Below are 27867 nucleotides of genomic sequence, written 5' to 3' on the forward strand. Positions count from 1 at the left end.
CCACCTCCGGACCAGGACCCCCCCCCTCCCCGTGGCGCCTGCCCCAGAGGGTCCCCCCCCAGGTCTGCCCCCCCCGTCCCCGTCCCCCCCCCCCCCCAGCGGGGGCTCACTTGGACTGCTGGAGGCAGTGGAGGCGGAAGCTGACGGTGCCCGTGGTCTTGGTGCGGAACCCGAATCGGCTGAGCCGGTCTCCCTGGAAGGTGGGGGGCAGGCGGGCGTAGGCCGGGTCCTCCAGCTCCGGGGAGCCCCCCACGAAGAAGCGCTGCAGCTCCGCCCAGGGACCCAGCTCCAGGGGGCGCCACGTGGGGGCTCTCACGGTATGGGGTCCTGGGGGGGGGCAAGACCGGCCGTGTCTCTCTCTCAATCTCTCTCTCTCTCTCTCTCGCTCGCTCCCTCCCTCCCGCCACTCCGGGGCCACCCCGTCCCTGCTCACCTGGGGTGGCCGGCAAAGCCACGAAGCCGTAGCCCTCGACCCGGGAGCGCTGCCACAGGTCCAAGGAGAACACCTCGAAGTACAGCACCGGCCACCCCGGAAGCCCCCCTGCCAGACACAAGGATTGGTCTATTGCAATACCTATTGCTTTTATACTTTACTTGGCTATCATCATCATCATCATCATGATATAATGTTATGATTTATTATATTATTATTAATATTAACAACAACAACATATTATTATTATATTTCAATACTTATTGCTATTATACTTTACTTGGCTATCATCATCATCATGATATAATGTTATGATTTATTATATTATTATTAATATTAACAACAACAACATATTATTATTATATTTCAATACTTATTGCTATTATACTTTACTTGGCTATCATCATCATCATCATCATCATCATCATATAATGTTATGATTTATTATATTATTATTAATATTAACAATAATAACACATTATTATTATTATGCTTTGGAGTCTCCACCCAACACCTTATTATTATTATTATTATTATTATTATTATTATTATTATTATTATTATTATTATCAATACTTATTGCTATTATACTTTACTTTGCTATTATCATCATCATAATATGTTATAATTTAGTATATTATTATTAATATTATCAATAATAACATATTATTTCAATACTTATTGCTATTATACTTTACTTGGCTATCATCATCACCATCATCATGATATAATGTTACAGTTTATTATATTATTATTAATATTAACAATAATATATTATTATATTGCAATACTTATTGCTATTATACGTTACTTTGCTATTATCACCATCATCATGATATAAGGTTATAATTTATTATATTATTAATATTAACGATAACAACATATTATTATTATATTTCAATACTTATTGCTATTATACTTTACTTGGCTATCATCATCATCATCATCATGATATAATGTTATGATTTAATATATTATTAATATTAACAATAACAACATATTATTATTATATTTCAATACTTATTGCTATTATACTTTACTTTGCTATCATCATCATCAACATCATCATCATCATATTATTATTATTATTATTATGCTTTGGCGTCTCCACCCAACACCTTATTACAAAATCATGTGATATGAAATATGACTGTGTGATGTATTTTCGGATGATGCGAAAATATTATTATTATTATTATTATTATTATTGATTGTTATTATTATTATTGTGACTCACCTTCGGCCTCTTCCTCTTGGCTGCAGAAGACTTCCAGGGTGAACGGGAAGGAGAAAAAGGCCACCCGCTCCTGGGGAGAAAAGGAAGACGCACCAGTCAGAAAGAATTACATTATTATTATTATTATTGTTATTATTATTATTATTATTTTCCCAACCTACCCATCCGCAGGTCTTGGTGGCGCAGGTCTGGGACACTCCGGAGAGCGGCTGCGAAGGCGGGCAGGACCAGCCTAAAAGGGAAGAAGCCATGGAGAGCCGGAAGGCACAACCCAATCCCTCCCGACAGATGGCCACGCAGCCAGAGATACACACATGGCTGCAGGTATGAGGCAGAGGCACAGGAAATAGCATAGAATCCTATTGGGAGTTGGAAGGGACCCCCAAAGGCCATCCACTCTTACCCTTTCCTGCCAAGGAGGAGGAGAGAATGACTATATTATTATTATTATAATTATAATTATTATTATTATTATTATTATTATTATTATTATTATATTATCATAATTATTATATTCCTACAGTTGGAAGGGATCCCAAGGGCCATCCAGTCCAATATTATTATTATCACTGTTATCATCATCATCATCATCATCATCATTATATTCCTACAGTTGGAACCCAAGGGCCATCCAGTCGATTATTATTATTATTGTTGTTATCATTATCATTATTATATTCCTACAGTTGGAAGGGACCCCAAGGGCCATCCAAGTCCATTATTATTATTACTATTATTATTATTATCATTCTTATTTGAGTTGGAAGGGACCCCAAAGGCCATCCAGTCCATTATTACTATTATTATTATTATTGTTATCATTAGCATTATTATTAGAGTTGGAAGGGATCCTAAGGGCCATCCAGTCCAATATTATTATTATTATCATTATTATTAGAGTTGGAAGGGACCCCAAGGGCCATCCAGTCCATTATTATTATTACTATTATTATTATTATCATTCTTATTTGAGTTGGAAGGGACCCCAAAGGCCATCCAGTCCATTATTACTATTATTATTATTATTATTATTATTATTGTTATCATTATCATTATTATTAGAGTTGGAAGGGATCCTAAGGGCCATCCAGTCCAATATTATTATTATTATCATTATTATTAGAGTTGGAAGGGACCCCAAGGGCCATCCAGTCCATTATTATTATTACTATTATTATTATTATCATTCTTATTTGAGTTGGAAGGGACCCCAAAGGCCATCCAGTCCATTATTACTATTATTATTATTATTATTGTTATCATTATCATTATTATTAGAGTTGGAAGGGATCCTAAGGGCCATCCAGTCCAATATTATTATTATTATCATTATTATTAGAGTTGGAAGGGACCCCAAGGGCCATCCAGTCCATTATTATTATTATTATTATTATTATTATTATTATTGTTATCATTATCATTATTATTAGAGTTGGAAGGGATCCTAAGGGCCATCCAGTCCAATATTATTATTATTATCATTATTATTAGAGTTGGAAGGGACCCCAAAAGCCATCCAGTCCATTATTATTATTATTATTATTATTATTATTATTATTATTATTATTGTTATCATTAGCGATATTATTAGAGCTGGAAGGGACCCCAATGGCCATCCAGTCCAATATTATTATTATTATCATTATTATTAGAGTTGAAAAGGACCCCAAGGGCCATCCAGTCCAATATTATTATTATTATTATTATTATTATTATTATTATTATTATTATTATTACTGCTATTATTATTATCATTATTATTAGAGTTGGAAGGGACCCCAAGGGCCATCCAGTCCAATATTATTATTATTATTATTATTATTATTATTATTATTATTATTATTACTGCTATTATTATTATCATTATTATTAGAGTTGGAAGGGACCCCAAGGGCCATCCAGTCCATTATTATTATTATTATTATTATTATTATTATTATTATTATTATTATTACTATTATCATTATTATTAGAGCTGGAAGGGACCCCAAGGGCCATCCAGTCCATCATCATCATTATTATTATATTATTATTATCATCATCATCATTATTATAATTAGAGTTGGAAGGGACCCCCAAAGGCCATCCAGTCCATTATTATTATTATTATTATTATTATTATTATTATTATTATTATCATTATCATTATTATTTGAGTTGGAAGGGACCCCAAAGGCCATCCAGACCATCATCATCATTATTATTATTATCGTTATTATTAGAGTTGGAAGGGACCCCAAAGGCCATCCAGTCCCTTATTATTATTATTATTATTATTATTATTGTTATTATTATCATCATCATTATCATTATATTCCTAGAGTTGAAAGGGACCCCCAAAGGCCATCCAGTCCAACCTCCTTCTAACACAAAGGAAGATATAATTTTATTATTATTATTATTATTATTATTATTATTATTATTATTATTATTAGAGTTGGAAGGGACCCCAAGGGTCATCCAGTCCATTGTTGTTGTTGTTGTTGTTGTTATTACATCATTATAAGGGACCCCCAGAGGCCATCCAGTCCAACCTCCTTCTAACGCAAAGGAAGATAGAATTTTTATTATTATTATTATTATTATTATTATTATTATTATTATTATTAGAGTTGGAAGGGACCCCAAGGGCCATCCAGTCCATTGTTGTTGTTGTTGTTATTACATCATTATAAGGGACCCCCAAAGGCCATCCAGTCCAACCTCCTTCTAACACAAAGGAAGATAGAATTTTTTTATTATTATTATTATTATTATTATTATTATTATTATTATTATTATTATTAGAGTTGGAAGGGACCCCAAGGGTCATCCAGTCCATTGTTGTTGTTATTACATCATTATAAGAGACCCCCAAAGGCCATCCAGTCCAACCTCCTTCTAACACAAAGGAAGATAGAATTTTATTATTATTATTATTATTATTATTATTATTATTATTATTATTATTATTATTATTATTAGAGTTGGAAGGGACCCCAAGGGTCATCCAGTCCATTCTTGTTGTTGTTATTATTACATCATTATAAGGGACCCCCAAAGGCCATCTAGTCCAACCTCCTTCTAACACAAAGGAAGATAGAATTATATTATTATTATTATTATTAATATTATTGTTCACATAATAGGGTTGGAAGAGACCCCAAATGGCCCCCCGGCCGCCTCCACTCACCGCGGGGCAGCTCCAGGAAGAAGTGGACGTAGAGGTGGTCGTATTCGTAGCCGTGGGCCGAAACTGGGGGAGACAAGAAGGCGGTCAAGCCCCCCGATTGCGTGACCGGGACCCCCTTTTCTCCTTGGCATGGGGGGGGGGGGCAAGAGGACCCGCGCTTACCAATCTCGCCATTCACAACCAGACGGAGAGCGCCAGGAACCGTCTGCGAGGGGAAGAAACAACAACTATTATTATTATTATTATTATTATTATTATTATTATTATTATTATTATTATCAGTCAGAAGGGACCTCTAAAGACCATCCAGTCCAGCTCCCACCATAAAGGAAGAAAGAATTACTACTATATTATTATGCATTAATATTTTTACTATTATTTATTATTATTATTATTATTATTATTATTATTATTATTATTATTATTATTATTAAGAGTCAGAAGGGTAAAGAAGAGTCTAAAGGCCATCCAGTCCAGCTCCCACCATAAAGGAAGAAAGAATTACTACTATATTATTATGCATTAATATTTTTACTATTATTTATTATTATTATTATTATCAGTCAGAAGGGACCTCTAAAGGCTATCCAGTCCAGCTCCCACCATAAAGGAAGAAAGAATTACTACTATATTATTATGCATTAATATTTTTACTATTATTCATTATTATTATTATCAGTCAGAAGGGACCTCTAAAGGCCATCCAGTCCAGCTCCCACCATAAAGGAAGAAAGAATTACTACTATATTATTATGCATTAATATTTTTACTATTATTTATTATTATTATTATCAGTCAGAAGGGACCTCTAAAGGCCATCCAGTCCAGCTCCCACCATAAAGGAAGAAAGAATTACTACTATATTATTATGCATTAATATTTTTACTATTATTCATTATTATTATTATCAGTCAGAAGGGACCTCTAAAGGCCATCCAGTCCAGCTCCCACCATAAAGGAAGAAAGAATTACTACTATATTATTATGCATTAATATTTTTACTATTATTTATTATTATTATTATCAGTCAGAAGGGACCTCTAAAGGCCATCCAGTCCAGCTCCCGCCATATAGGAAGACAGAATTACTACTATATTATTATGCATTAATATTTTATTATTATTATTATTATTATTATCATTATCATCATAATAGTCAGAAGAGACCTCTAAAGGCCATCCAGTCCAGCTCCCGCCATATAGGAAGACAGGGCAGCGGACAAAACAACAAAACTACAGGCCCCCCAACCTCGAAATTTGACAACACAACCCATCATCCACGCCTCTAGGTTTATACAACAAAAAGAAAAGAAAAATAAAGCCCTAATTAGAGGGAGAGGAATGATTGTTTTTATCCAATTGCTGCCAGTTAGAAGGCTAAATAAATAATAAAACAGAACAATACAATCTCTACAATCAGAACACTAAATAAAGAACAACACTTTGAAAACAGTGGAATTCCACCCAGGAAACAATCAGGGCCAGCTAACACCTCCCAACAAAGTATTCCCATCGCCAAAGTCTGGCAAATCCTCTGTTTTCTGAGGGCCACAGACAGTAGAAGCACATAAAATATCTCAAACACCACTCTGGAAACAAGGGAATTCCAGACAGGAAATAATCTGGGCCAGCTAACACCTCCCAACAAAAAATTCACTCAGGGAGGAAACAGCCAGGCTTTAAAGCTGCAAGGCTAATCATTTTCCCCAATTGCAGCATTCATACTTGCTTCCCAAAAAACCCAGAAATATTGTATATTCACAAGCTTTAGGAAATAATATCCCGATGGCGCAGCGTGTTAAAGCGCTGAGCTGCTGAACTTCTGGACTGAAAGGCCACAGGTTTGAATTGGGGGAACGGAGAGAGCCCCCACTGTTAGCCCCAGCTTCTGCTAACCCAGAAATTCGAAAACATGCAAATGAGAGTAGATGAATAGGTACTGCTCCGGTGGGAAGGTAACGGCGTTCCATGCAGTCATGCTGGCCATATGACCTTGCAGGTGTCTATGGACAATGTCGGCTCTTCGGCTTAGAAATGGAGATGAGCACCAACCCCCACCAATTCCTCAATACTTTACTTCGCCACAGCAACGTGTGGCCGGGCACAGCTAGTCTTCTATATATATAAAAGAGTGATGGCATCACGGCAGCGGACAAAACAACAAAAGTAAACACCCCACAACCTCGAAAATTGACAGCACAACCCCTCAGCCATGCCTCTAGGTTGATACAACAAAAAGAAAAGAAAAATAAAGTCCTAATTAGAGGGAGAGGAATAATTGCTTTTATCCAATTGCTGCCAGTTAGGCTAAGCTCTGTTCACTTGGTCTCCTAGCAACCCACTCAGCCCAGGGGACCCTTGACCTTAACTACCACCAATTCCTCAATACTTTATTTCCCATACCACCAGACTTCGCCACAGCAACGCGTGGCCAGGCACAGCTAGTATATTATATAGTTCTTTATATAGGGCAGGATAGACACAATATACTACAATAATAATAGAATAATAGAATAATAATAGAACGATATAATATATATAAAAATGTAATGTGCATAATTCCCATGGAGTAAACAACAAAACCACTGGACCGAATCACACCACATTTGGCCACTATTCTAGAATCAATGTAGTCACGAATAATGAATATAATAATAATAATATAATGGTAATAATATGATAATATACTATAATAATAATAGAATAATAATAGAACGATATAATATATATATAAAAATGTAATGTGCATAATTCCCATGGAGTAAACAACAAAACCACTGGACCGAATCACACCACATTTGGCCACTATTCTAGAATCAATGTAGTCACGAATAATGAATATAATAATAATAATATAATGGTAATAATATGATAATATACTACAATAATAATAGAATAATAATAGAACGATATAATATATATATAAAAATGTAATGTGCATAATTCCCATGGAGTAAACAACAAAACCACTGGACCAAAACACACCACATTTGGCCACTATTCTAGAATCAATGTAGTCACGAATAATGAATATAATAATAATAATATAATGGTAATAATATGACAATATACTACAATAATAATAGAATAATAATAGAACGATATAATATATATATAAAAATGTAATGTGCATAATTCCCATGGAGTAAACAACAAAACCACTGGACCAAATCACACCACATTTGGCCACTATTCTAGTCTCAATGTAGTCACGAATAATGAATATAATAATAATAATATAATGGTAATAATATGACAATATACTACAATAATAATAGAATAATAATAGAACGATATAATATATATATAAAAATGTAATGTGCATAATTCCCATGGAGTAAACAACAAAACCACTGGACCAAATCACACCACATTTGGCCACTATTCTAGAATCAATGTAGTCACGAATAATGAATATAATAATAATAATATAATGGTAATAATATGATAATATACTCCGGGATGAGGAGGGCTGGCTGACCTGCCGGAGGGGCCGAGGTCGGCCATGATGTACATGGTCTGGAGGGGGGTGCGGAGGACGTGGCTGCTCTTGACGAACTCCTCCGAGGGCTCCCACGTCACGATGCGGGACGTCAACGGCCCTTCCCTGCGCGGAAGAGCAGGCAGGGAGGTAAGGGGAGGTGGAAAGAAAGAAAGAAAGAAAGACATCTTCCCACCATGTCTCCTGTATCAATTTAATGATAAAATGATCTATAATAATATTATACTATACTAATATTATAATACATTGTATATATATGTAATATTAATAATATTATGATGTAATACAATGTAATAATAATTATAATTCACTATTATAATTGTATATTTATATTACATGCAATATTACTAATACTACAGTAGAGTCTCACTTATCCAAGCTAAACGGGCCGGCAGAATGTTGGATAAGCGAATATGTTGGATAGTAAGGAGGCATTAAGGAAAAGCCTATTAAACATCAAATTAGGTTATGATTTTACAAATGAAGCACCAAAACATCATGTTAGACAACAAATTTGGCAGAAAAAGTATTGGTTAAAAATTGTTGTGTAATTTTTCTTTGACTTTATTTGCATTTTTTAAATTAATTTTATTGTAAGTTATATTTTTATTTATTATATTTTATTATTTTCTTGTATTATTTTTAGTTATTTTCTGTTATTATAGTATTTTATTGTATTAATTTTTTAGTGTTTTTTTAATTATTTTTTATTGTATTATTTGTATTTATTTTATTTTTAATTCTTTTATTAACACTGGGCTGCTAGGAGACCAAGTGGGCAGAGCTTAGCCTTCTAAGTGGCAGCAACTGGATAAAAAACAATTATTTCTCTCCCTCTAATTAGGACTTTATTTTTCTTTGCTTTTGGTTGTCTCAACCTAGAGGCGTGGATGATGGGTTGTGTTGTCAAATTTCGAGGTTGGGGGGGGCCTGTAGTTTTGTTGTTTTGTGCGTCGCCGTGATGCCATCACTCTTTTATATATATAGATGTATATATACTTGTAAACCGCCCTGAGTCCCCTTCGGGGTGAGAAGGGCGGGATATAAATGTCGCAAATAAAAACAAATAAATAAATAAGAAAGAAAGAAAGAAAGAAAGAAAGAAGGACGAGAGGGGCAAGCAAGGACCGACCTGGGCCTGCGCTCCTGCCGCCTCCGCCGGACGTTGGCCATGCGCTCGGCCAGGAAGGAGGGCTTCTCCTCGGCCGCCGTGGTCACCTTCTGGCCGTGCTGGGAGGACACAGGGAGGAAGGAACAAGGCTCACAAGCCGGACTGGACTTGCCTCTCAAAAGACCCCCCCCCCCCCCCCCCCCCCCGTATACAAGCCCAAAGACATACAACAAACTCTCCCCAGTTAGATCCCTTTGGCAGTGGCCCCAAACTGGTAGAACTCAATTACTGCCAATTACTCAGCCTAAACTATTATTTATTTATTTGTTTGTTTGTTTGCAACATTTCTATCCCGCCCTTGTCACCCCGAAGCGGACTCAGAGTAGCTTACAAATTACCTTTCAGTGTGCAAGTTCATAATATATATAATATACTAGCTGTGCCCGGCCACGCGTTGCTGTGGCAAAGTCTGGTGTTCTGGGAAATAAAGTATTGAGGAATTGGTGGTAGTTAAGGTCAAGGGTCAAGGTTTTCCCCAGACATTAAGTCCAGTCGTGTCTGACTCTGGAGGTTGGTGCTCATCTCCATTTCTAAGCCGAAGAGCCGGCGTTGTCCGTAGACTCCTCCAAGGTCATGTGGGATGACTGCATGGAGCGCCGTTACCTTCCCGCCGGAGCAGTACCTATTGATGCACTCACATTTGCATGTTTTTGAACTTCTGGGTTGGCAGAAGCTGGAGCTAAACAGTGGGGGCTCTCTCCGCTCCCCCAATTCAAACCTGCGGCCTTTCAGTCCAGAAGTTCAGCAGCTCAGCGCTTTAACACGCTGCGCCATCAGGGGATATTATTTCCTAAAGGTTGTGAATATACAATATTTCTGATTGTTTTTTGTTTGTTTGTTGGAGGCAAGTATGAATGCTGCAATTAAGAAAAATGATTAGGATGTAATGGCCTTGCAGCTTTAAAGCCTGGCTGTTTCCTCCCAGAGTGAATTTTTTGTTGGGAGGTGTTAGCTGGCCCTGATTGTTTCCTGTTTGGAATTCCCTTGTTTTCAGAGTGGTGTTTGCGATATTTTATGTGCTTCTACTGTCTGTGGCCCTGAGAAAACAGAGGATTTGCCAGACTTCGATGATGGGAATACTTTGTTGGGAGGTGTTAGCTGGCCCCGATTGTTTCCTGTGTGGAATTCCCCTGTTTATTTACTGTCCTGGTTTTAGAGATTATATTGTTCTGCATTATTCTATCCCAGTAATTATTTCATATTAAAGAAGAATCTCACTTATCCAACATTCGCTTATACAACGCAGTCTGCCTTTTCATAATCAATGTTTTTGTAGTCAGTGTTTTAAATTCATTGTGATATTTTAGTGGTAAATTTGTAAATACAGTACAGTAGAGTCTCACTTATCCAACATAAACGGGCCGGCAGAATGTTGGATAAGCGAATATGTTGGATAATAAGGAGGGATTAAGGATAAGCCTATTAAACATCAAAGTAAGTTATGATTTCACAAATTAAGGACCAAAACATCATGTTAGACAACAAATTTGGAAGAAAAAGTAGTTCAATACACAGTAATTCTATGCAGAAATTACTGGATTTATGAATTTAGCACCAAAATATCACGATATATTGAAAGCATTGACTACAAAAATGCGTTGGATAATCCAGAACGTTGGATAAGCGAGTGTTGGATAAGTGTGACTCTACTGTAAATACTACATAGCATTACTGCGCATGGAACTACTTTTTCTGTCAAATTTGTTGTATAATATGATGTTTTGGTGCTTAATTTGTATAACGATTACCTAATTTGATGTTTAATTGGCTTTTCCTGAATCCCTTCTTATTATCCAACATATTCACTTATCCTGCCGGCCTGTTTACGTTGGATAAGTGAGACTCTACTCTATATTGATAATCTTATATTATCTGCTTAGAACTGGAGCAGCTGTATAAAATGCCCACTGAACTGGATTATATGGCATTGTGGAGTCAAGATAATCCAGTGCAAAGCAGATAATATAACATTATAAATGGGTTATATAGCTGTGTGGAAGGGCCTTGAGTCTACACTGCCATATAATCCAGTGCAAATTAGATAATCTGTGGAAGAAGCCTAAGTGAAGCCTAAGTCTGCCTGTCCCCTAACTGAGACCTGGCTGTCCCTTGGTTGCTAGGCAACCAAGTGGGCAGAGATTAGCCCTCTAAACTGGCAGCAATTGGATAAAAAAAATTATTGCTCTCCCTCTAATTAGGACTTTATTTTTCTTTTCTTTTTGTTGTATCAACCTTGAGGCGTGGATGATGGGTTGTGTTGTCAAATTTTGAGGTTGGGGGGCCTGTACTTTTGTTGTTTTGTGAATTGCCGTGATGCCATCACTCTTTTATATATATAGATACTAGCTGTGCCCGGCCACGCGTTGCTGTGGCAAAGTGGTGGTGGTATTGGTTAAAAATTGTTGTGTAATTTTTATTTGACTTTATTTGCATTTTTTAAATTAATTTGATTGTAAGTTATTTTTTTATTTATAATAATAATAATAATAATAATAATAATAATAATAATAATAATAATAAAACTTTATTTATACCCCGCCACCATCTCCCCAATGGGGACTCGGGGCGGCTTACATGGGGCCATGCCCGGGAAAAATACAATATAACAAAATATAAAAACAACATATCATAATACAATTACAACAATACAATAAAGAATCATATACAGTACAACACAAAATCCAAAGAGCAATATAACAGGGCAGGCCGCACAAATACTCAGTTAAAACTCGGGGTGAGAAAAGGATAAGAAAAAGGATAAGAATATAATATATTTTATTATTTTCTTGTATTATTTTTAGTTATTTTCTGGTATTATAGTATTTTATTGTATTAATTTTTAGTGTTTTAAATTATTTTTTAGTGTTTTTTATTATTTTTTATTGGGTTGCTAGGAGACCAAGTTGGAGGAGCTTAGCCTTCTAACTGGCAGCAATTGGATAAAAGCAATTATCCCTCTCTCTCTAATGAGGACTTTATTTTTCTTTTCTTTTTGTTGTATCAACCTAGAGGCGTGGATGATGGGTTGTGTTGTCAAATTTCGAGGTTGGGGGGCCTGTAGTTTTGTTGTTTTGTGCGTCGCCGTGATGCCATCACTCTTTTATATATATAGATACTACCTGTGCCCGGCCACGCGTCTGGTGGTCTGGGAAATAAAGTATTGAGGAACTGGTGGTAGTTAAGGTAAAGAGTAAAGGTTTTCCCCAGACATTAAGTCCATTGTAAATGGGTTATATAGCTGTGTGGAAGGGCCTTGAGTCTACACTGCCATATAATCCAGTTAAAATCAGATAATCTGTATTTTATACGCAGTGTGGAAGAGGCCTAAGTGAGGCCTAACTCTGCCTTCCCCTGGGCTGAGTGGTTGCTTGGAGACCAAGTGGGCTAAAACTATTTAGGTGCTTGCGATTTCCTTTTTTTTCATCATTTTAAAATGTATTTATTTATGCAATGCTTTTGACACGAAATAAAAAGTGAGCGGAGCTTAGCCTTCTAACTGGCAGCAATTGGATAAAAACAATTATTCCTCTCCCTCTAATTAGGACTTTATTTTTCTTTCCTTTTTGTTGTATGAACGTAGAGGCGTGGATGATGGGTTGTGCTGCCAAGTTTAGTGTTTCTGGGATGTGTCGTTTTGTTGTTTTGTCCGAGGCCGAAATTTCATTACCCTTTTATATATATAGATTGTACCATGCCATCATACTGCAAGAGTATTAGTCATATTACATGTAATAATAGTGTATTATTATTATTATTATATTGTATTATGTTATTATATCATTAGCATAGCACAATATGAGCATTATATAATATTATATTATATTGTACCATGCTATCATGCTGCAATATTATTAGTCATATTACATGTAATATATAGGTAAATGTATAGGTTTTCCCCTGACGTTAAGTCCAGTCATGCCTGACTCTGGGGGTTGGGGCTCATCTCCATTTCTAAGCCGAAGAGCACAAACCTGCAAAAGTATTGGAAAATGAGCACGCAAATAATAATAATAATAATAAAGAAAATTGCACAGAAAGACTACAAACAGAGGCACAACTACATGGCCCAAAGGATTCATTGGAACTTATGCCTCAAGTACCACCTCCCAGCAGCAAAGAACTGGTGGGATCACAAACTGGCAAAAGTATTGGAAAAGGAGCACGCAAATAATAATAATAATAATAATAAAGAAAATTGCACAGACAGACTACAAACAGAGGCACAACTACGTGGCCCAAAGGATTCATTGGAACTTATGCCTCAAGGACCACCTCCCAGCAGTAAATAACTGGTGGGATCACAAACCTGCAAATGTATTGGAAAAGGAGCACGCAAATAATAATAATAATAATAATAATAATAATAATAATAAAGAAAATTGCACAGACAGACTACAGTACTTATCTCATAGTTTAGGTACTTACCTATGAGGTATAATAACTATAGGGTAAGAACATGAGGTAAGTCCTAGGCTATGAGGTAAGTACATAGTAATAATAATAAGTAAGTAAGTAATAAGTAATAATAATAATGTAATCATAATACTTTAATAATGTAATATTAATAATGTAATAATAATGTAATAATACTGTAATAATGTAATAGTAATAATAATGTAATAATAATACTGTAATAATGTAATAATAGTGATAATGTAATAATCATAATGTAATAGTAATAATAATGTAATCATAATACTTTAATAATATTAATAATGTAATAATAATAGTGATAATGTAATAATCATAATGTAATAGTAATAATAATGTAATCATAATACTGTAATAATATTAATAATGTAATAATAATAGTGATAATGTAATAATCATAATGTAATAGTAATAATAATGTAATCATAATACTGTAATAATGTAATAATAATAGTGATAATGTAATAATCATAATGTAATAGTAATAATAATGTAATCATAATACTGTAATAATATTAATAATGTAATAATAATAGTGATAATGTAATAATCATAATGTAATAGTAATAATAATGTAATCATAATACTGTAATAATATTAATAATGTAATAATAATAGTGATAATGTAATAATCATAATGTAATAGTAATAATAATGTAATCATAATACTGTAATAATGTAATAATAATAGTGATAATGTAATAATCATAATGTAATAGTAATAATAATGTAATCATAATACTGTAATAATATTAATAATGTAATAATAATAGTGATAATGTAATAATCATAATGTAATAGTAATAATAATGTAATCATAATACTGTAATAATGTAATAATAATAGTGATAATGTAATAATCATAATGTAATAGTAATAATAATGTAATCATAATACTGTAATAATGTAATAATAATAGTGATAATGTAATAATCATAATGTAATAGTAATAATAATGTAAAAATAATACTGTAATATAATAATAATAATGTAATAATAATAATAATGTAATAATATCGATATAATAATAATAATGCACTATAATAAGCACTATCTATCTATAATGACTCTGAGGTAAACTATGAGGTAAATACATAAGCTATGAGGTAAACTATGAGGTATAATAACTACAGTAGAGTCTCACTAATCCAAGCTAAACGGGCCAACAGAAGCTTGGATAAGCGAATATCTTGGATAATAAGGAGAGATTAAGGAAAAGCCTATTAAACATCCAATTAGGTTATGATTTTACAAATTCAGCACCAAAACATCATGTTTTACAACAAGTTTGACAGAAAAAGTAGTTCAATACGCAGTAATGTTATGTTGTAATGACTGTATTTACGAATTTAGCACCAAAATATCACGATATATTGAAAACATTGACTACAAAAATGCGTTGAATAATCCAGAACGTTGGATAAGCGAGTGTTGGATATTTTGCACTTTTGGCCCAGATCCTTTGAATCCAATCCATGATTTTATCATTTTATTTTTGTATGTGATTTTTTATGACTTGTTTTTATTGTTGATTGATCTGTTTTTATTGCTTTGCTTTTATATTGTTCTGTCCGGGCTTGGCCCATCAGGGAGATGGGGCGGGGTATAAGAATAAAATTATTATTATTATTATTATTATTATTATTATTATTATTATTATTATTATTGGATAAGTGAGACTCTACTGTATAAGTAAATATATATTTATACTATAATATATATAATGCATAGTATTATTATGTATAATCTGTATAATATATATATTTGTTTTATGTGTTTTATGTATAATGTGTAGTATTATTATATACATTATAATATAAATGTATATAAATAAATTATTTATATTATAATATATATAAAATACATAGCATTATTATGTATAATATGTATGATATATATAATATTTGTTTTATGTATTTTATGTATAATTCGTAGTATTATTATATACAGTAGAGTCTCACTAATCCAAGCTAAATGGGCCGGCAGAAGCTTGGATAAGCGAATATCTTGGATTATAAGGACTGATCAAGGAAAAGCCTATTAAACATCCAATTAGGTTATGGTTTTACAAATTCAGCACCAAAACATCATGTTTTACAACAAATTTGACAGAAAAAGTAGTTCAAGACGCAGGAATGTTATGTAGTAATTACTGTATTTACGAATTTAGCACCAAAATATCACGATATATTGAAAACATTGACTACAAAAACTACTATAACTATATAAAAAAACTACCATATAGTTATTATACCTCATAGTTTACCTCATAGCTTATGTACTTACCTCATAGTTTACCTCAGAGTCATTATAGATAGATAGTGCTTATCATAGCCTTGGACTTACCTCATAGTTTACTTCAGAGTCATTCTATTATTATAGTTACTATTGTATTATTATAGTTCACCCTAGCTGGTACTTACCACATAGGTCATAGTTTAATTATTATTACACAGCTTACTTACCAAGAGGATAGCTTACGTACTTACCTCATAGCCTAGGACTTACCTCATGTTCTTACCCTATAGTTATTATACATCATAGGTAAGTACCTAAACTATGAGGTAAGTACCTAAACTATGACCTATGTGGTAAGTACCAGCTAGGGTGAACTATAATAATACAATCTATATATATAAAAGAGTGATGGCATCACGGCGACGCACAAAACAACAAAACTCCAGGCCCCCCAACCTCGAAATTTGACAACACAACCCATCATCCACGCCTCAAGGTTGATACAACAAAAAGAAAAGAAAAATAAAGTCCTCATTAGAGAGAGAGAAGAATAATTGCTTTTATCCAATTGCTGCCAGTTAGAAGGCTAAGCTCCGCTCACTTGGTCTCCTAGCTTACGTACTTACCTCATAGCCTAGGACTTACCTCATGTACTTTACTCTGAGGTAAACTATGAGGTAAGTACATAAGCTGTGAGGTTTACTTCAGAGTCATTCTATTATTATAGTTACTATTATATTATTATAGTTCACCCTAGCTGGTCCTTACCACATAGGTCATAGTTTAGGTACTTACCTCAGAGATAGCAAAGCTGATAGTTTACCTCATAGCTTATGTACTTACCTCATAGTTTACCTCAGAGTCATTATAGATATTGCTTATCATAGCCTTGGACTTACCTCATAGTTTACTTCAGAGTCATTCTATTATTATAGTTACTATTGTATTATTATAGTTCACCCTAGCTGGTCCTTACCACATAGGTCATAGTTTAGGTACTTACCTATGAGGTATAATAACTATAGGGTAAGAACATGAGGTAAGTCCTAGGCTATGAGGTAAGTACAAAAACGATGAACTATGTGGTAAGTACATAAGCTGTGAGGTAAACTAGGAGGTATAATAACTATAGGGTAAGAACATGAGGTAAGTCCTAGGCTATGAGGTAAACTATCAGCTCGGCTCTCTTTGAGGTAAGTACCTAAACTATGACCCATGTGGTAAGTACCAGCTAGGGTGAACTATAATAATACAATCTATATATATAAAAGAGTGATGGCATCACGGCGACCCACAAAACAACAAAACTACAAGCCCCCCAACCTCGAAATTTGACAACACAACCCATCATCCACGCCTCTAGGTTGATACAACAAAAAGAAAAGAAAAATAAAGTCCTAATTAGAGAGAGAGAGGAATAATTGCTTTTATCCAATTGCTGCCAGTTAGAAGGCTAAGCTCCGCTCACTTGGTCTCCTAGCTTACGTACTTACCTCATAGCCTAGGACTTACCTCATGTACTTTACTCTGAGGTAAACTATGAGGTATAATAACTATATATGGTAAGTACATGAGGTAAGTACACTATCAGGTAAGTCCTATCTATAATGACTATATGGTAAGTACATGAGGTAAGTACAAAAACGATGAACTATGAGGTAAGTACATAAGCTGTGAGGTAAACTGTCAGCTTTGCTATCTCTGAGGTAAGTACAGTAGAGTCTCACTTATCCAACATAAACGGGCCAGCAGAATGTTGGATAAGTGAATATGTTGGATAATAAGGGGGGATTAAGAAAAAGCCTATTAAGCGTCAAATTAGGTTATGATTTTACAAATGAAGCACCAAAACATCAGGTTAGACAAAAAATTTGACAGAAAAAGTAGTTCAAGACGCAGGAATGTTATGTAGTAATGACTGTATTTACGAATTTAGCACCAAAATATCAGGATATATTGAAAACATTGACTACAAAAATGCGTTGGATAATCCAGAACATTGGATAAGCGAGTGTTGGATAAGTGAGACTCTACTGTATTACATTATTACAGTATTATTATTACATTATGATTACTATTACATTATTACTATTACATTATCGTTGTTATTACATTATTATTACTATTACATTATTACTATTACATCATCATTATTATTGCATCATTATTACAATATTATTATTATTACATTATCACTATTATTATCACTATTATTATTACTATTACATTAGTACAGTATTATTATTATATTATTATTACTATTACATCATCATTATTATTACATTATTACTATTACATTACTACTATTACATCATCATTATTATTGCATCATTATTACAATATTATTATTATTACATTATCACTATTATTATCACTATTATTATTACTATTACATTAGTACAGTATTATTATATTATTATTACTATTACATTATTACTATTACATCATCATTATTATTACATTATTACTATTACATTACTACTATTACATCATCATTATTATTGCATCATTATTACAATATTATTATTATTATTATATTATCACTATTATTATTACATTATTACAGTATTATTATTACATTATTATTACTATTACATTATTACAGTATTATTACATTATTATTACTATTACATTATTACAGTATTTTTATTACATTATTATTACTATTACATTATTACTATTACATCATCACTGTTATTGCATCATTATTACATTATCACTATTATTATTACATTATTACAGTATTATTATTACATTATTATTACTATTACATTATTACAGTATTATTACATTATTATTACTATTACATTATTACTATTACATCATCACTGTTATTGTTACATTATTACAGTATTATTATATTATTATTATTACATCATCATCATTATTATTGCATTGTTATTATTACATTATTATTACTACATTAGTATATTATTATTATTATTATTATTAATCTCATCCTAGAAGAAGATTCCCCGTGTGGTCCGCCCGGCCGTCCTGATGACGGGCCCCCCAATAATTATTAATTATTAATGTTATTATTCCATCATCATCATTATTGCATCATTATTACATTATTTTTATTATAACATTATCACTATTATTACTACATTCTTTTTATTATCAGTATTATTATTGCATTGTTATTATTCCATCATCATCATTATTGCATCATTATTACATTATTTTTATTATAACATTATCATTATTATTATTACATTATTATTATTACATTATTACAGTATTATATTATTATTACTATTACATTATTATTATTACATCATCATCATTATTATTGCATCATTATTACATTATTATTATATTATCATTATTATTATTATTACATCATCATTATTATTATTGCATCGTTATTATTACATTATTATTATTATTACATTATTACTGTATTATATTATTATTACTATTACATTATTATTATGACATCATCATCATTATTACATTATTATTATATTATCATTATTATTATTATTACATCATCATTATTATTATTGCATCGTTATTATTACATTATTATTATTATTACATTATTACAGTATTATATTATTATTACTATTACATTATTATTATTACATCATCATCATTATTATTGCATCGTTATTACATTATTATTATCATTATTATTATTATTACATCATTATTATTATTGCATCGTTATTATTACATTATTATTATTATTATTACATTATTACAGTATTATATTATTATTACTATTACATTATTACAGTATTATATTATTATTACTATTACATTATTATTATTACATCATCATCATTATTATTGCATCCTTATTATTACATTATTATTATTATTATTATTATTATTATTATTATTACAGTATTATATTATTATTACTATTACATTATTATTATTACATCATTATTATTATTATTGCATCGTTATTATTACATTATTATTATTATTATTATTCTCATCCTAGAAGAAGATTCCCCGTGTGGTCCCCCCGGCCGTCCTGATGACGGGGGCCCCGGGGACCCCTCCACCTCCGGACCAGGACCCCCCCCCTCCCCGTGGCGCCTGCCCCAGAGGGTCCCCCCCCAGGTCTGCCCCCCCCCGTCCCCGTCCCCCCCCCCCCCAGCGGGGGCTCACTTGGACTGCTGGAGGCAGTGGAGGCGGAAGCTGACGGTGCCCGTGGTCTTGGTGCGGAACCCGAATCGGCTGAGCCGGTCTCCCTGGAAGGTGGGGGGCAGGCGGGCGTAGGCCGGGTCCTCCAGCTCCGGGGAGCCCCCCACGAAGAAGCGCTGCAGCTCCGCCCAGGGACCCAGCTCCAGGGGGCGCCACGTGGGGGCTCTCACGGTATGGGGTCCTGGGGGGGGGCAAGACCGGCCGTGTCTCTCTCTCAATCTCTCTCTCTCTCTCTCTCGCTCGCTCCCTCCCTCCCGCCACTCCGGGGCCACCCCGTCCCTGCTCACCTGGGGTGGCCGGCAAAGCCACGAAGCCGTAGCCCTCGACCCGGGAGCGCTGCCACAGGTCCAAGGAGAACACCTCGAAGTACAGCACCGGCCACCCCGGAAGCCCCCCTGCCAGACACAAGGATTGGTCTATTGCAATACCTATTGCTTTTATACTTTACTTGGCTATCATCATCATCATCATCATGATATAATGTTATGATTTATTATATTATTATTAATATTAACAACAACAACATATTATTATTATATTTCAATACTTATTGCTATTATACTTTACTTGGCTATCATCATCATCATGATATAATGTTATGATTTATTATATTATTATTAATATTAACAACAACAACATATTATTATTATATTTCAATACTTATTGCTATTATACTTTACTTGGCTATCATCATCATCATCATCATCATCATCATATAATGTTATGATTTATTATATTATTATTAATATTAACAATAATAACACATTATTATTATTATGCTTTGGAGTCTCCACCCAACACCTTATTATTATTATTATTATTATTATTATTATTATTATTATTATTATCAATACTTATTGCTATTATACTTTACTTTGCTATTATCATCATCATAATATGTTATAATTTAGTATATTATTATTAATATTATCAATAATAACATATTATTTCAATACTTATTGCTATTATACTTTACTTGGCTATCATCATCACCATCATCATGATATAATGTTACAGTTTATTATATTATTATTAATATTAACAATAATATATTATTATATTGCAATACTTATTGCTATTATACGTTACTTTGCTATTATCACCATCATCATGATATAAGGTTATAATTTATTATATTATTAATATTAACGATAACAACATATTATTATTATATTTCAATACTTATTGCTATTATACTTTACTTGGCTATCATCATCATCATCATCATGATATAATGTTATGATTTAATATATTATTAATATTAACAATAACAACATATTATTATTATATTTCAATACTTATTGCTATTATACTTTACTTTGCTATCATCATCATCAACATCATCATCATCATATTATTATTATTATTATTATGCTTTGGCGTCTCCACCCAACACCTTATTACAAAATCATGTGATATGAAATATGACTGTGTGATGTATTTTCGGATGATGCGAAAATATTATTATTATTATTATTATTATTATTGATTGTTATTATTATTATTGTGACTCACCTTCGGCCTCTTCCTCTTGGCTGCAGAAGACTTCCAGGGTGAACGGGAAGGAGAAAAAGGCCACCCGCTCCTGGGGAGAAAAGGAAGACGCACCAGTCAGAAAGAATTACATTATTATTATTATTATTGTTATTATTATTATTATTATTTTCCCAACCTACCCATCCGCAGGTCTTGGTGGCGCAGGTCTGGGACACTCCGGAGAGCGGCTGCGAAGGCGGGCAGGACCAGCCTAAAAGGGAAGAAGCCATGGAGAGCCGGAAGGCACAACCCAATCCCTCCCGACAGATGGCCACGCAGCCAGAGATACACACATGGCTGCAGGTATGAGGCAGAGGCACAGGAAATAGCATAGAATCCTATTGGGAGTTGGAAGGGACCCCCAAAGGCCATCCACTCTTACCCTTTCCTGCCAAGGAGGAGGAGAGAATGACTATATTATTATTATTATTATTATAATTATTATTATTATTATTATTATTATTATTATATTATCATAATTATTATATTCCTACAGTTGGAAGGGATCCCAAGGGCCATCCAGTCCAATATTATTATTATCACTGTTATCATCATCATCATCATCATCATCATTATATTCCTACAGTTGGAACCCAAGGGCCATCCAGTCGATTATTATTATTATTGTTGTTATCATTATCATTATTATATTCCTACAGTTGGAAGGGACCCCAAGGGCCATCCAAGTCCATTATTATTATTACTATTATTATTATTATCATTCTTATTTGAGTTGGAAGGGACCCCAAAGGCCATCCAGTCCATTATTACTATTATTATTATTATTGTTATCATTAGCATTATTATTAGAGTTGGAAGGGATCCTAAGGGCCATCCAGTCCAATATTATTATTATTATCATTATTATTAGAGTTGGAAGGGACCCCAAGGGCCATCCAGTCCATTATTATTATTACTATTATTATTATTATCATTCTTATTTGAGTTGGAAGGGACCCCAAAGGCCATCCAGTCCATTATTACTATTATTATTATTATTATTATTATTATTGTTATCATTATCATTATTATTAGAGTTGGAAGGGATCCTAAGGGCCATCCAGTCCAATATTATTATTATTATCATTATTATTAGAGTTGGAAGGGACCCCAAGGGCCATCCAGTCCATTATTATTATTACTATTATTATTATTATCATTCTTATTTGAGTTGGAAGGGACCCCAAAGGCCATCCAGTCCATTATTACTATTATTATTATTATTATTGTTATCATTATCATTATTATTAGAGTTGGAAGGGATCCTAAGGGCCATCCAGTCCAATATTATTATTATTATCATTATTATTAGAGTTGGAAGGGACCCCAAGGGCCATCCAGTCCATTATTATTATTATTATTATTATTATTATTATTATTGTTATCATTATCATTATTATTAGAGTTGGAAGGGATCCTAAGGGCCATCCAGTCCAATATTATTATTATTATCATTATTATTAGAGTTGGAAGGGACCCCAAAAGCCATCCAGTCCATTATTATTATTATTATTATTATTATTATTATTATTATTATTATTATTGTTATCATTAGCGATATTATTAGAGCTGGAAGGGACCCCAATGGCCATCCAGTCCAATATTATTATTATTATCATTATTATTAGAGTTGAAAAGGACCCCAAGGGCCATCCAGTCCAATATTATTATTATTATTATTATTATTATTATTATTATTATTATTATTACTGCTATTATTATTATCATTATTATTAGAGTTGGAAGGGACCCCAAGGGCCATCCAGTCCAATATTATTATTATTATTATTATTATTATTATTATTATTATTATTATTATTACTGCTATTATTATTATCATTATTATTAGAGTTGGAAGGGACCCCAAGGGCCATCCAGTCCATTATTATTATTATTATTATTATTATTATTATTATTATTATTATTATTATTACTATTATCATTATTATTAGAGCTGGAAGGGACCCCAAGGGCCATCCAGTCCATCATCATCATTATTATTATATTATTATTATCATCATCATCATTATTATAATTAGAGTTGGAAGGGACCCCCAAAGGCCATCCAGTCCATTATTATTATTATTATTATTATTATTATTATTATTATTATTATCATTATCATTATTATTTGAGTTGGAAGGGACCCCAAAGGCCATCCAGACCATCATCATCATTATTATTATTATCGTTATTATTAGAGTTGGAAGGGACCCCAAAGGCCATCCAGTCCCTTATTATTATTATTATTATTATTATTATTATTGTTATTATTATCATCATCATTATCATTATATTCCTAGAGTTGAAAGGGACCCCCAAAGGCCATCCAGTCCAACCTCCTTCTAACACAAAGGAAGATATAATTTTATTATTATTATTATTATTATTATTATTATTATTATTATTATTATTATTATTAGAGTTGGAAGGGACCCCAAGGGTCATCCAGTCCATTGTTGTTGTTGTTGTTGTTGTTATTACATCATTATAAGGGACCCCCAGAGGCCATCCAGTCCAACCTCCTTCTAACGCAAAGGAAGATAGAATTTTTATTATTATTATTATTATTATTATTATTATTATTATTATTATTAGAGTTGGAAGGGACCCCAAGGGCCATCCAGTCCATTGTTGTTGTTGTTGTTATTACATCATTATAAGGGACCCCCAAAGGCCATCCAGTCCAACCTCCTTCTAACACAAAGGAAGATAGAATTTTTTTATTATTATTATTATTATTATTATTATTATTATTATTATTATTATTATTATTATTAGAGTTGGAAGGGACCCCAAGGGTCATCCAGTCCATTGTTGTTGTTATTACATCATTATAAGAGACCCCCAAAGGCCATCCAGTCCAACCTCCTTCTAACACAAAGGAAGATAGAATTTTATTATTATTATTATTATTATTATTATTATTATTATTATTATTATTATTATTATTATTATTATTATTATTAGAGTTGGAAGGGACCCCAAGGGTCATCCAGTCCATTCTTGTTGTTGTTATTATTACATCATTATAAGGGACCCCCAAAGGCCATCTAGTCCAACCTCCTTCTAACACAAAGGAAGATAGAATTATATTATTATTATTATTATTAATATTATTGTTCACATAATAGGGTTGGAAGAGACCCCAAATGGCCCCCCGGCCGCCTCCACTCACCGCGGGGCAGCTCCAGGAAGAAGTGGACGTAGAGGTGGTCGTATTCGTAGCCGTGGGCCGAAACTGGGGGAGACAAGAAGGCGGTCAAGCCCCCCGATTGCGTGACCGGGACCCCCTTTTCTCCTTGGCATGGGGGGGGGGGGCAAGAGGACCCGCGCTTACCAATCTCGCCATTCACAACCAGACGGAGAGCGCCAGGAACCGTCTGCGAGGGGAAGAAACAACAACTATTATTATTATTATTATTATTATTATTATTATTATTATTATTATTATTATTATCAGTCAGAAGGGACCTCTAAAGACCATCCAGTCCAGCTCCCACCATAAAGGAAGAAAGAATTACTACTATATTATTATGCATTAATATTTTTACTATTATTTATTATTATTATTATTATTATTATTATTATTATTATTATTATTATTATTATTATTATTAAGAGTCAGAAGGGTAAAGAAGAGTCTAAAGGCCATCCAGTCCAGCTCCCACCATAAAGGAAGAAAGAATTACTACTATATTATTATGCATTAATATTTTTACTATTATTTATTATTATTATTATTATCAGTCAGAAGGGACCTCTAAAGGCTATCCAGTCCAGCTCCCACCATAAAGGAAGAAAGAATTACTACTATATTATTATGCATTAATATTTTTACTATTATTCATTATTATTATTATCAGTCAGAAGGGACCTCTAAAGGCCATCCAGTCCAGCTCCCACCATAAAGGAAGAAAGAATTACTACTATATTATTATGCATTAATATTTTTACTATTATTTATTATTATTATTATCAGTCAGAAGGGACCTCTAAAGGCCATCCAGTCCAGCTCCCACCATAAAGGAAGAAAGAATTACTACTATATTATTATGCATTAATATTTTTACTATTATTCATTATTATTATTATCAGTCAGAAGGGACCTCTAAAGGCCATCCAGTCCAGCTCCCACCATAAAGGAAGAAAGAATTACTACTATATTATTATGCATTAATATTTTTACTATTATTTATTATTATTATTATCAGTCAGAAGGGACCTCTAAAGGCCATCCAGTCCAGCTCCCGCCATATAGGAAGACAGAATTACTACTATATTATTATGCATTAATATTTTATTATTATTATTATTATTATTATCATTATCATCATAATAGTCAGAAGAGACCTCTAAAGGCCATCCAGTCCAGCTCCCGCCATATAGGAAGACAGGGCAGCGGACAAAACAACAAAACTACAGGCCCCCCAACCTCGAAATTTGACAACACAACCCATCATCCACGCCTCTAGGTTTATACAACAAAAAGAAAAGAAAAATAAAGCCCTAATTAGAGGGAGAGGAATGATTGTTTTTATCCAATTGCTGCCAGTTAGAAGGCTAAATAAATAATAAAACAGAACAATACAATCTCTACAATCAGAACACTAAATAAAGAACAACACTTTGAAAACAGTGGAATTCCACCCAGGAAACAATCAGGGCCAGCTAACACCTCCCAACAAAGTATTCCCATCGCCAAAGTCTGGCAAATCCTCTGTTTTCTGAGGGCCACAGACAGTAGAAGCACATAAAATATCTCAAACACCACTCTGGAAACAAGGGAATTCCAGACAGGAAATAATCTGGGCCAGCTAACACCTCCCAACAAAAAATTCACTCAGGGAGGAAACAGCCAGGCTTTAAAGCTGCAAGGCTAATCATTTTCCCCAATTGCAGCATTCATACTTGCTTCCCAAAAAACCCAGAAATATTGTATATTCACAAGCTTTAGGAAATAATATCCCGATGGCGCAGCGTGTTAAAGCGCTGAGCTGCTGAACTTCTGGACTGAAAGGCCACAGGTTTGAATTGGGGGAACGGAGAGAGCCCCCACTGTTAGCCCCAGCTTCTGCTAACCCAGAAATTCGAAAACATGCAAATGAGAGTAGATGAATAGGTACTGCTCCGGTGGGAAGGTAACGGCGTTCCATGCAGTCATGCTGGCCATATGACCTTGCAGGTGTCTATGGACAATGTCGGCTCTTCGGCTTAGAAATGGAGATGAGCACCAACCCCCACCAATTCCTCAATACTTTACTTCGCCACAGCAACGTGTGGCCGGGCACAGCTAGTCTTCTATATATATAAAAGAGTGATGGCATCACGGCAGCGGACAAAACAACAAAAGTAAACACCCCACAACCTCGAAAATTGACAGCACAACCCCTCAGCCATGCCTCTAGGTTGATACAACAAAAAGAAAAGAAAAATAAAGTCCTAATTAGAGGGAGAGGAATAATTGCTTTTATCCAATTGCTGCCAGTTAGGCTAAGCTCTGTTCACTTGGTCTCCTAGCAACCCACTCAGCCCAGGGGACCCTTGACCTTAACTACCACCAATTCCTCAATACTTTATTTCCCATACCACCAGACTTCGCCACAGCAACGCGTGGCCAGGCACAGCTAGTATATTATATAGTTCTTTATATAGGGCAGGATAGACACAATATACTACAATAATAATAGAATAATAGAATAATAATAGAACGATATAATATATATAAAAATGTAATGTGCATAATTCCCATGGAGTAAACAACAAAACCACTGGACCGAATCACACCACATTTGGCCACTATTCTAGAATCAATGTAGTCACGAATAATGAATATAATAATAATAATATAATGGTAATAATATGATAATATACTACAATAATAATAGAATAATAATAGAACGATATAATATATATATAAAAATGTAATGTGCATAATTCCCATGGAGTAAACAACAAAACCACTGGACCGAATCACACCACAT

General features: G+C 33.6%; 1 protein-coding gene across 1 annotated transcript; it reads right to left on the minus strand.

Annotated features, from left to right (window-relative positions):
- Positions 1 to 106: 106 nt before the first annotated feature.
- Positions 107 to 27867, minus strand: LOC134294751 (tectonic-like complex member MKS1). The gene is made up of 9 exons (XM_062966401.1): positions 27853 to 27867; positions 25224 to 25266; positions 25062 to 25124; positions 22024 to 22094; positions 21863 to 21932; positions 1832 to 1902; positions 1671 to 1740; positions 434 to 541; positions 107 to 327 (listed from the first exon to the last, which is right to left on the minus strand). The coding sequence occupies exons 1-9, from the start codon at positions 27865 to 27867 to the stop codon at positions 107 to 109; spliced, it is 732 nt and encodes a 243-aa protein (XP_062822471.1).

Source organism: Anolis carolinensis, unplaced genomic scaffold (assembly GCF_035594765.1).
Source record: "Anolis carolinensis isolate JA03-04 unplaced genomic scaffold, rAnoCar3.1.pri scaffold_19, whole genome shotgun sequence".
NCBI lineage: Eukaryota > Metazoa > Chordata > Lepidosauria > Squamata > Dactyloidae > Anolis > Anolis carolinensis.

Excerpts from the sequence above, each read along its gene's own strand:
- LOC134294751 (XM_062966401.1), bottom strand. Across the intron at positions 25,125-25,223 it reads GGTTGTGAATGGCGAGATTG|TTTCGGCCCACGGCTACGAA; the intron begins GTAAGCGCGGGT and ends TGTCTCCCCCAG. Across the intron at positions 22,095-25,061 it reads CTTCCTGGAGCTGCCCCGCG|GCTGGTCCTGCCCGCCTTCG; the intron begins GTGAGTGGAGGC and ends CTTCCCTTTTAG.